The sequence below is a fragment of the Myxine glutinosa genome, chromosome 12 (assembly GCF_964187855.1).
Source record: "Myxine glutinosa chromosome 12, kmMyxGlut1.1, whole genome shotgun sequence".
Lineage (NCBI taxonomy): Eukaryota > Metazoa > Chordata > Myxini > Myxiniformes > Myxinidae > Myxine > Myxine glutinosa.
Window position 1 is genome coordinate 58,789,634 of NC_136272.1, and position 12,237 is coordinate 58,801,870.

Consider the following 12,237-nt stretch of genomic DNA (forward strand, 5'->3'; position numbering starts at 1 on the left):
AACCCAGATGACACTCTTGGGCTGACAACCCCGACTTGGCAGACACACATTGCTCAAGCAGGCTGAGGCCACGCCCACCTCTGCCCTCGACCTCTTGCTCCTGGTGCCTGCGTACGAGTGCTGTGGCGTGAGATGTACCGTACAGCGAGGCCTGTGTTCGCGCCAAGGTCGGGCGGTTTTCCCACCAACCGGGGCCGCATCGGAATGTGCGCTCTGGGCCTGACGATCCCTGACACACCTCAGCCAGACGAGACAAGTCCCCACAATAAAACACAACGGTTCTTTTCATTTATATCCTCCCTTGTCTGTTGTTGAAGTCTGGTGTGTGGGATCCCAAAGTAGATTTTAGCTTTATCGTCGCGTTTCCTTGTCCCGGCATTCCGTTAAATACATCTATTTATTTTTGTACATTTAATTCCGTGTTCGTGAGTTTAATTACTTTCCAGGTTTGAAGACTGCTCGATCCTCCCCTCCGCATCAGGTAAAAGCTCCTTCTTCTTCTTCTCTTTTTCTCCAGCGCTTGTATCGTGAGTCCGTATTTGATCGTCGCCTCAAATTAACGCTCAATTGGTCATCCGTGGTGTGCTCCGTTTTAATAGAGCCGTCCACAGAACATTTGATGTCAGGAGTTAGGATTTGAACCCAGCGGTCACTCTTGTGTCCGTGGTAGTGAAATCGGCACCGTCGAGCATACATTGCGCTCGACATTCGGAAGAATTTTTTTTTCATAGTCGGAGGCGATAAAATTTGTATAGTCAATTTGGTGTGCGAGACGCACACAGTGCGTCACTATATTTAAATCGGTTTCTGAGGTAAAATCCGCGTGGGAAAACGACCTCCTCTCGACGGATGGAGGGGGTGTGTGATATGGAGGAAAGGATAGAAGATGCGGGGAGTGTTGGAAGTGAGCCGAATATAGGGGGAGATGAGATTTGGAGTGGAACCTCCCCCGCTGCAGAGATGGGCCCGATGGATTTCCGGGCCATGTATGAAGAATTAATGAGGGGAATAAACGCTAATAGTGACAAAATGGATGCTCAGAGTGAGCGATTGAATAACAAAATGGATGTTCAGAGTGAACAATTGAGGGGAGAAATAAAATAAAAGGAATGAGTGATGAAATGAGGGGAATGAAAAAGGAATTGAAGGGAGATGTGAAGGGAATGAGTGAGCAGATTAATGCTCAAACCAAAAAAATTAAGGGACGAACGAGGGAATTGAAGGAAGAACTAAAGAATGGTGCCGATGGGGGCACAGGAGATACCAAGGGTGGCAGAAATTCAATATGAACGGGGGGAATTCGCAGTGGGAATGGAAGAGGGTGCAGCCCAAGCTGATGTGCATGGGGCACAGGAGCCGGGAATGGCAACAGAATTGGAATCAAAGTGGGAAGGAAATGGGGAGTGTAAAAATTTAAATGGGGAATGTTTGATACATGAAGGCCTGGAAAGTTATTGGGGTCAAGTGGATGCCGCAACACACCAACAGGGGGAGAAATTTGAAATTGTGCAGCACAAGGGCAGTTGTGCAGAGCAACAGGGGGTAAAGATTTTGGGGGTCTGGGTAACGGAGCCGGACTGGGTATTTATTGATCAAGGCCTGTGGGGGCCAGAATTTAGTAATGATAATGTGAATGAATTTGGACAGGAGCGGCTGAATACCTGGGACAATACCAGCGAGGAAAAGGTTTAGAAGGCCCAAGGGAGCTTGAGGGTTGAGGTGAGTCGGTCCGAGGAGGAGGTTGAAGTTACTGAGGGGACCCTCACCATGAGCCATGATTGGGTACCAGAGGCTCCGAAACTACATACCCAGCAGGGGGAGTGTTTTGGCTCCGAGCTGGGCTTGGATACAGAGGAGTCGGGAGATAGAGCCTCGGAAGATCTGATCCCCGTAGGGAATGTGGAACAGCTGTAGGGAGGGGCAGAGCAACCCGAGGATGGGGTTGTTACCTGCAGCTGCGAATTGGCATGGGAGATCAAAATTTAAAAAAGGATAATGAAATTTATATTTGAATGGGAATTGCATTTGGAGCAACCATGGTGGGAGTTGGTCCCCGGACTGCGGGATTTGGGCTGGGAGAGGTCATTGGGGATGGCCTCGTGCAATGGTTGCCCCTTTGGAAATTTTGTATTCCCAGCCAGCTGGGGGGCTGTGCTGGTGAGATTTGGACGTGGGGTCTGACCATGGGTGTCATGGTATGACCTGGGCTTCACGGAGGGTCTGGTGGAGTATGGCGTACCTTGTCCATCAGGGCGCCGCCCGAGCATGCGTTTCGGGCCGGCAAGGTCGCCAGACCCTGGTGGGGGTGAAGACCTCCAGGGGGTCCGAGGTGGTTTCTCACAGGCCTGGGATGGCGTATTATAAAGACCACTAGTGGGGGGATGGGGAGTGTTGTATGTCGCTCTTTGGTGGCGGCACCGCAGACGGCCAACATGGGCCTGATGTGGTGACCGCCCAGGCATGCGGCCTGATACCCTCTCCCTGAGATTCTGGGACAGCCAGCATGTGGTGACCTGCCATGCTGTGCTGGTCTATGGACACGGGTCGATCCACATGGACACTGGACAGGGATGGATTATAGCCCACCGGATAACCATTGGGGCATCTGTGGAACATTATGGTGTGAGAGTGATCTTCCACAGATGTTCCGTTATGATTTTTGGACTCTCGGCTTGGGAAGAGGAGTGATGAATGGGAATTTGTAACGAGCCGAGCATACGGGGTATGCTCGGCTGGCATGTGTATGGAGAAGCACCCTTCTTTGGTGAGATTAGTAAAATGTGAAAAATATTTGGCATGGGTAATCTCAGGGTTAGATGCAAATTTAAGGGTGAATTTTGTAAGGCCATGGTGAACACAGCACAGTGGCACCATTATTGATCCAGGTGTGTTTGACCAAAGTGTTGGAGGCTGGGATAAAAATGGATAGTGTTCCAGGACACAGCCTTCAACTGGCTATGGGGGTGACTGCACCAATATTTGGGACGCGGGGTTGTGGTAATGTAGTTGGGGAGTCTGGAGGTCAACGTGGTGCTGTGGGTGTCCGAGGTGTGTGGACCATGTCTTCTGGGTGGGTCTCCTGGTGGAGCATAGCTGTCTGCTAGACCTTGGTGTGGTCAAGTGTGGGTGGGCACTGGGGGCTGCAATTGTGTGGTCTGGGGGATGTGGGCAGCATAGGTGACCTGATGTGGATGCCATGCACTGCGACCGCTGCCCGCAGGGCCGAGGTTTTTGTGGGTGTGGTAGTGTTGGCAGCAGGTGCTCACCACATTGGCCAGCTGGGGCTAGTGCAGCCGTGTTTCTCGCAGGGGGCCTGAAGGATGGATGGTGGGTTGCACCCTTATGTACACTCATGGGCCATGTTGGCGTTTTGACTGCTCAGCTTGTCCCGATGGCCCTTGCACGGTAGAGGTGCGGAGCTGTCGTAGCCAAATGTAGTACTTTAGTACAGATCACCATTGGGGGCAGATCCACATGTCTGCCAGTACAGTGGGACAAAAGGAAATTCGGATGAGTTTGACAGGTCCAATGGGAGAAATTTTGGGATTCAGTAGGGTGGATGGCAGTTTGGACCTGACCAACTGAACTACCTGCACTGGAGGTAAGTGCTTTGAGGTTTACTGTCCCAGGCTTCAGGACTTGCTTTGTAAATTGGGACATGTAATTTGAAGAAGGGGCGGGTGAGAGTGATGACATGGTCGGTGAGGGGGATGGAATGTGTGCCACACAGTGTCTTGTGGATGGTGTTTGTTTATGTGGAGGTGTTGTGTTTTTGTGTGGTCAAGAGGATGGAGGTGGAAATTGAGTTATGAGTGGTGATTATTGAAATGTGCATTTGAAATATGTTGGTGAACTGTGATATGGGGATTTCACATAATGGCAGGCCATGGCAAAACCTTTTGGTGCCATCTTTCCATGAAAATGTGATGGAAAATTGAATGGCAGCAGGGGGAGGAAATGTTTTTGTGGATTTTGTAGGTGGGGAAGGTGTGTGTGTCCACAGATATGGATCAAGCTCTGGCAGAGCGATGACTGCGGCGCCCCCCCCCCCCCCCCCCCTCTGCAGTAATTACCCCTGGCAGCCAGTGGTGTCTGGAAATTGGAGCCCGTCGGTGGTGGGGTCTGTTGGGCGCCCTGGGGTGAGAGACCCCCGGCGACCCGTGAGGCTGCAAGGAAGCCGGAGGCAATGGAGCCTGGTGTGTGGAGACCCCCCACCGGCGGGGTGACAGCGTAAGGAGCTGGTTGCCTGTCACGGAGCCAAGAGGTAAAGGGGTGGTTGGGGGGGCGAAGACGTTGCAAGTCGGTTGGGACTGCGGGCACCACAGCCTGAAGCGCCCCCACCATCTTACTTGTACGGTACCTTCCCGCTGCCTAGTAGGGAAATGCACACATGTGTATGACATCTATGCCATGGTCCTGCAGGGGGGTGTCATAAGTGTTGTGATGATTTTTCTAATGTGTATGAGTGGTTATGGGTTTGTGTTGAATGAATGTGGGTGAAATTCACCGAGCCATGTCACTCATCTGTAACACCAGGACAGGGCCCATGGAAATTTGGGGTGCATTGGGATGGCCCCGCAGGTAACGTTGCGTCTTGTGGCATCCACCGGGGGACGCGGTCTGTAGGAAGGGGTTGTACAAATATTTTAGGAATTTTTGAATTTTTGCAAGTTTGGTTAAGGTTTGTGGTTAAGATAGGTTTTTTACGTGTTGTTTGTTTCCTCCCTCCGCAGGAACGACCGATAATAATTTTGTAAATATTTGAAATGTGATGGTTGCTTAAGGGGATAGCATGTTAAGGAGAATAGGCAGGTCGCTTCGGCTCACTTCCCACAGCCCTCCTGATTTATTTCACAGGTTAATTAAGTGTGAGACAGTAAGTGTTAAGACTGGAATGGTAGCGCCTGCAGTGAACCTAGCAGGGGCTACAGTTCGAGGGGGGGAGGGTTGGGGGAGGGGTTGTGTTATGAATTTTGGGGTGGAGACATGTATAGATTCAGGTATATCTGTATAGGTAGGTGTTCCGACTGTCGTGATAGGGAACCCCACATGTAATAAGTTTGTCTAGTCCGGATGTCGGATTAAGTGTATATTTGTGGTCATACAAGGATGGCCTTGTGATAAGTAGAATAGGGATTATGCTAATTCCCCTGTGTGTGAAACCTGTGATCATTCCATTGTCCCATATGGCAACGCACCTAGACACCAGTTCAGAATCCATCCCCCATTAGCGCACACACTAATAAAATTCCCCTCTCACAATAAAACGAACCGTAACCCAGATGACACTCTTGGGCTGACAACCCCGACTTGGCAGACACACATTGCTCAAGCAGGCTGAGGCCACACTCACCTTTGCCCTCGACCTCTTGCTCCTGGTGCCTGCGTACGAGTGCTGTGGCGTGAGACGGCCCATACAGCGAGGCCTGTGTTCGCGCCAAGGTTGGGCCGTTTTCCCACCAACCGGGGCCGCGTCGGACTGCACGCTTTGGGCCTGACGATCCCCGACACACCTCAGCCAGACGAGATAAGTCCCCACGATAAAACACAATGGTTCTTTTCATTTATATCCTCCCTTGTCTGTTGTTGAAGTCTGGTGTGTGGGATCCCAAAGTAGATTTTAGCTTTATCGTCGCGTTTCCTTGTCCCGGCATTCCGTTAAATAAATCTATTATTTTTGTACATTTAATTCCACGTTCGTGAGTTTAATTACTTTCCAGGTTTGAAGACTGCTCGATCCTCCCCTCCGCACCAGGTAAAAGCTCCCGCTTCTTCTTCTTCTCTTTTCGGCCCGCGCTTGTATCGTGAGTCCGTATTTGATCGTCGCCTCCAATTAACGCTCAATTGGTCATCCGTGGTGTGCTCCGTTTTAATAGAGCCGTCCACAGGACAATATTTACTTGCACAAATATGGTGGAATTTTCCTTGTCCTCCACCCTGCATACCCAACCACTTATGTGTGTCCCCTATGGAATCCAAGGCCAACTCCACACATGACTTACTGACTTCCTACTTACTCCACTCTCGTAGTTAGCGTGTGACTCTCAACGGAACCCTTTCCTCTCCTCTTCCTGTCAAGGCTGGAGTGCCCCAGGGCAGTGTTCTGGGCCCAGCGCTATTGTTAAACTTCAAAAATGATCTATCAGACTCTCTGGAACATCCTCCTTATATATTTCCTGATGACTCAACCCTCCGCTGTGACATCCATCATTCTTCAGGCAGATGGGCTGCAGCCTCTTCCATCTCTTCAGACCTTGATAGAATCAAAGATGTTCCAACATTTGGAATATGTATTTCATTCCTGCCAAAACTCACACACTCACTATCTCTCTCTGAAAGGGCAGACTGGCAACAATCCTCTTGTAGAAGTTTCGTCGTTACAACTCCTGGATCTCGCAATCGGCCGTGATCTTTCTTGGGCAAGGCATAATTATAAGTTTGTGTCCAAAGGCGTTCACCAATTGCGTATCCTCCATTGTACAAAGTCCTCCCTTGGTACATCTATCCACCTACAAGGCCTTGTCCTCAGGTTGCTGGAGTAATGCTCTCACCTATGAGCTGGCACCCCTTACTCGAACGTTGTTCACCTTGACACCATGGAAGCAAAGGCCTTCAAGATAACTGGAATCCCCTACGAGAAAGCCGAGTCTGTGGGCCGATCACTTTCCAATTCCAGAAAGGTCGGTAGCCTTTTTTTCTTCGTCCGCCTCCTTTCTGATTTTCCCACCACCCTCTGCCCACCTTGTGTTTTACCGCCATCCCCCGCCGGCCGCCACCCGGGTTTCTGCAGGGTTCACAGGGTTCACCAGCAACCCCATTCTCATGAAAATCCCAAAATCCAGGATCACTGCCTCCCCGGGTTTCTGCAGGGTTCACATGGTTCACCAGCAACCCCATTCTCATGAAAATCCCAGAATCCAGGATCACTGCTCACCTCCACTCATTCGTTTCCCTTTTGCCAACCATGGAACCAACTTCAGCAGTCTCATCAATCTCATTCTTCTATTCAGGGCTTCAAGACAGCCGTTCACCTCCTTCTCAGATCATCCCCCATCCAAAACCATGATCGTTTCTACTCATGTCATCCACCACCTAGCCAATCTTTTTCCCAAGTTTTCCAGTTTTTCCTTCCTGACAGTTTGTGACTATCCATCTTATCCACCCCTTTCGGCCTCCCCCAAGCCCTCATTCTTCCCCACATCCATTATTTCTCCAGTCTCCTTCTATTTTGTCCCTCATCTTTGCCATTGGCATGTTTCCCCCTCTCTTTTTACTCTTCCATTTGGTATCTTACGTCCTGATCTGTTTTATGTCCCAGCTCCAACATTTTATGTTCCAGCTCCACACTCCACTCCCCCTCCCCCAATGCAAGTAGGGGGCCAAATCTTCCCCATTCTTCCTGCTGCCCGGATTCGTCAGGGCAGCGCGGTCACAGTCAGAGTGCCAATCGGTCCCCATGGACCGACCCTTTCCCTCTTGTCTCTGTCTGTGTCTCTCTCTCCCTCTCTTTCACTAACTCTGTCATGGCTCTGACTTTGTGAAGGTGAGGGTACACATCCTAGATGTAGGGGATCTCTGCGTCGCTCCTGGGAGATCGATCAGCTGTCTCCATGCCGCCGGGTTGTTCAAGAGAACTGTTTGGGGCTATACAACAACAACAACAACAACCACCACTTCCCTCTATGATTCCGAGCAGACACTCAAATCTTGAAGCCATCAAATCAAGTTTACTTCTTTCTGTACCTGGAGTTAACGACAGTGTAAACGGTTAAATGATCCTGTTTTAAGAGCTTTTACACCATGATTAATACAAATGATATGAGACTCCACTTGTGAAACTCCTTTGTGTGAAACTCCCCAAATCCACGATTCCTGATCACCTCCACCCTGTTCCCCTCTTTTCTGGCTTGGTAAAATGTTTTCTTCAATCTGTTCTATCCCACTCTTCCCTCCAGGGCTTCAGGTTGGTAGGATGGCACCAGCCCAGGTCATCCTCCATCCATATCCGTCATCTTTTCTCTCTCCGTTGACCCCATAACCCCTTCCATCCCTTTTACTAGCAGGTCACCATGTTTGCTTCCATCACATGTTATTGCTCATCCTTTCTCTTGCTTGTTTTGTCCACGTGTTGTCCCATTGTCCCTCCATCAATGCATCGGTGTCTTCCCTCGGTTACGTCGCTCTTCCATGAAGCCGGACGATGTATACAAAACTAAAAACACTCGCCATCTTGGAATTGTGCAGCTTAGCAGTGTAAACCAGGAATTAACAGAGTTCACAGCAGTTCTGTGTAATCTATGTGTAATAAGAGTGTAAAAATAGAACATAATTGATGTATACTGCCTTATGGCTGCGAAAAAGTGATTTTTGTTTTTGAAATCTGACAGCCTGAAATGTCTTCGCCCTCTCCCAGAGGTCAAATCTGAAATGCCTCCACGTCTGAAATTAAACTTCACGGTTTATAAAAACAATGGATAAAATTTGATGCTTTAGTCATAAAATGCACAATACCTTCCATATATGAGCTTTTCAGCCCCACGAGAAGGGTTGGAGAGGGTACTATTTAGGGGTGAGAGGCAGTGGGTGTGTGTGCTTGTCCTGAAACTCATTTTGTTGACATTGGTAGCAGGATAATTTAGTAGGAACAACTTTTAAAAGAACTCTGTAGTGAAAGAGTCTGTAGTGAATGCTTTATTTTGAATTGAGAAAATCCACAACACAAAAGTATGGATCTTACATTTGCACCTTGGCCACGTAGATCCTTTAAACGAGGAGCTATTCCCAATGATTTTATTCATTTTACATAATTATATGAGTCGATGGAGTAAAGTGAATGTAAGATTGAAACCATGTCCATGTTGTTGTGAAATTGTTGTTTTTGCCAGAACACCGCCCTCCACCTTGCAGCCATGGAAGGTCATGTGAGGGCAGTCCAGCTGCTCATGGACAAAGGATGTAAGTTCATACTGAACAGGGATGGCTGCTCCTTCCTACATGTGGCGATTTTTCATGACCGGCAGGATGTCGCCATCGCCATTATACACCATCGCAGGTGTCTTTGTCACTTTTTCATTTTGAATCGATACAACCAGCAAGTGAAATGTTTTGCTTGAATACATACCCAGAATCCAACGGCTTTCTTTTGAATTGAATCTTTTCCTTCATACGCATTCATGACTTGGATCCCAGATTTATTCCAATGAGAAAATCAAAAGCATCAACGGGGTCACAAAATATCACTAGAAAGAGCAATCGGAGATTGCAGACCCTCACCTGGACTGGTTAACTCCACCGAAGGTGGATGGAGGTTATGTTTTCACCACTATCTCTTTGTCTGTTTGAGTGTGAGCAAGATATCTCAAGTTATGGACGGATTCGGACAGAACTTGGTGTTTGGGTGTGTGACAAGGATGAATTGATTTGATTTTGGCAAAGATCCGAATCCGGATGCAACAATTTTTAAAGTTATTCTTCACCATTGAGTGATAGGGCCAACAACGATATAGAGCATGATGTCTCAAAAAGTTATGGATGACATGATGAAACTTGGGCAGGCGACAAGAACAAGCTGATTAAATTTTGATTCAGGTCCGAATCTAGATCCGACCTCTCAGTGGATACAAAATGTAAGCTGTTCATCCTGGTGGAGGTATGCTCTCTACCGAGTGTTGTTCTAGTTGTTTGTGTGCTGCATTTTGTGTGAGTAGGAATATCCGCTCCCTGCGGGGGCCACCGGAGGGTTGGGGGAGAGAGTTTCGCCCGGAGAAGTGAGGGTGTAAATGTGCACGTGCACACCTTGCGGCCGGCGGGAGAGAGTTTGTTTTGCCCAGGAGGGGGAGAAGGTGAAGGGTGTGTATGTACATGTGCGCAACTTGAGCCCAGAGGGGTGGGTGGAGGGAGTTTCACCTGGGAAACAGGCGAGTTAACATGTGACATGGGAGTAGTGAAGTGTCATGGGCGAGGCGTAGCGACATGGGTGAGGGAAAAAGGGAGAGGTGAAGTGACATGGGCGAGGCGAAAAGGGAGAGGTGAAGTGACATGGGCGAGGCAAAGCGACATGGGTGAGGTGAAAAAGGGAGAGGTGAAGCGACATGGGCGAGGCGAAAAGGGAGAGGTGAAGTGACATGGGCGAGGCAAAGCGACATGGGTGAGGCGAAAAAGGGAGACGTGAAGTGACATGGGTGAGGCGAAAAAGGGAGAGGTGAAGTGACATGGGCGAGGCAAAGCGACATGGGCGAGGCGAAAAGGGAGAGGTGAAGTGACATGGGCGAGGCAAAGCGACATGGGTGAGGCGTAGCGACATGATCGAGGCGAAAAGGGAGTGGAGAAGTGACATGGGCGAGGCAAAGCGACATGGGCGAGGCGAAAAGGGAGAGGTGAAGTGACATGGGCGAGGCGTAGCGACATGGGCGAGTCGAAAAGGGAGAGGTGAAGTGACATGGGCGAGGCAAAGCGACATGGGCGAGGCGAAAAGGGAGAGGTGAAGTGACATGGGCGAGGCGTACCGACACGGTCGAGGCGAAAAGGGAGTGGAGAAGTGATATTGGCGAGGCAAAGCGACATGGGCGAGGCGAAAAGGGAGAGGTGAAGTGACAGGGGCGAGGCAAAGCGACATGGGCGAGGCGAAAAGGGAGAGGTGAAGTGACATGGGCGAGGCAAAGCGACATGGGCGAGGCGAAACGGTCGAAGCAAAGTGGCATGCGTTAGGTGAAATGGGCAAGGCGAAGTGGCATGCATTAGGTGAAACGGTCGAAGCAAAGTTACATGGGTTAGGTGAAAGTCGAGGTGAAGCGACACAGGCGAGGCGAAACGGGTGATGTGAAATGGGCGAGGCAAAGTGAAATGAGAAAGGTGAACGGAAATGAGAGGGGTGAAGCAAAGCAAAGTGAAAAATGAAAGAAAGTAAGACAGATGGAGCGAGGAAACAGGTAAAGAAAGGAAACCACACATGCACAGGGTTGATTAAGTGACATACAGTCGTGGGAGAAATATTGGCACCCTTGCACTTTTTTCAAACAATGCACCATTTCTTCCAGAAAATTATTGAAATTTTAAAATCTTTTGGTATCCACATATGTATTTCTCTGGTTTTCAGTGGAACAAAACAAAAAAAGCTGAGAAACTACTAAATATTGACTTATTCTACACAGAAATTTTAAAATGGCCCAGACAATATTGTCGTGTGTCTTCCCTGTGTGGTGAGGGTGACACAGATGACCAAACGAGCTTAACACTCCGAGGCGTTTAATCCAGAAATGATGGTATTCTTTACACACGAGGGAAAGGGGGATGACGAACTTACCTGGACGGCCTCCACCCAACTAAACGTCTTCACTCCTTGATAAATAAACTCAAACCGAGACAGAATTAAAATGTGCAAATAAACAGGTTTAATGAAAGAAATGCCGGTAACAAAGAAAATGCACGATAAACTAAATTCCTAATTGGAGCGCTCACATACAGACCCGAATACAGACAAAGGATAAAATAACTGAAAATAAATGTGTTATTTAGTGGGCACTTAGCTCAAATCGGCTGGTGTATCTCGTCAGGAATCGTCTGAGACCTCTACGTCTTTGCGTGCGAAACACGCTCGTTGGCGCGAAGTAGGCCTCCCGCGCGGCCCGCTCACTCCCGGCTCTGTGCACGAAGCGAACGGCCTTGGCGTGCAGCTCGCTCTTCCAGCCGCACCTGTCCTCACTATATCTGCACGGAAAACCGCAGTTCCCGGCCCGCAGTTCTGCCTCCTCACGACCACTAGCAAGATGTTGGAACATGACCGTTCGCGTTGAAGCTTACTTGCGCAAGAGCAATAGCGACCGTTCGCTATGGGGTCCAGAACGAGAATAACCAAGAGGACGTCGATGCTGAGAGAGATAAAATGCAATGCTGAGAGAGATAAAATGTCGATGCTGAGAGAGATAAAATGCAATGCTGAGAAAGATAAAATGTCGATGCTGAGAAAGCTTTCCGGCGACCATTCACCAACAAAGTCCGGACCCAAGAGACAAAATATCCGCCGCTCCAACTATTTTGTACGCGCGGCTCTGACGTTATCCGTGCCTGCTTCACCAATCCCATCGTCCCATCTTACCAGTCTGTGCCAATCAAATCCCTGCCAATCACTGCTCTTTGAGGCGTGGCTTCACGGAGCTTTTGTGCCTCTGTGCTCACCAAGTCGGTGTTATCAGCGGTAGTGCTTGTTGCCTGGTTTCCGGTTGGGTTTTATTTCGTGCG

General features: G+C 49.2%; 1 protein-coding gene across 1 annotated transcript in view; it reads left to right on the forward strand.

Annotated features, from left to right (window-relative positions):
• TRPA1 (transient receptor potential cation channel subfamily A member 1) overlaps positions 1-12,237 on the forward strand; it is a 405,999-nt gene that overhangs the window by 221,667 nt on the left and 172,095 nt on the right. The window contains exon 16 of the mRNA XM_078766842.1: positions 8,886-9,052. Coding sequence (XP_078622968.1) covers positions 8,886-9,052 — 167 coding nt within the window. The remainder of the gene's footprint in view (positions 1-8,885; positions 9,053-12,237) is intronic.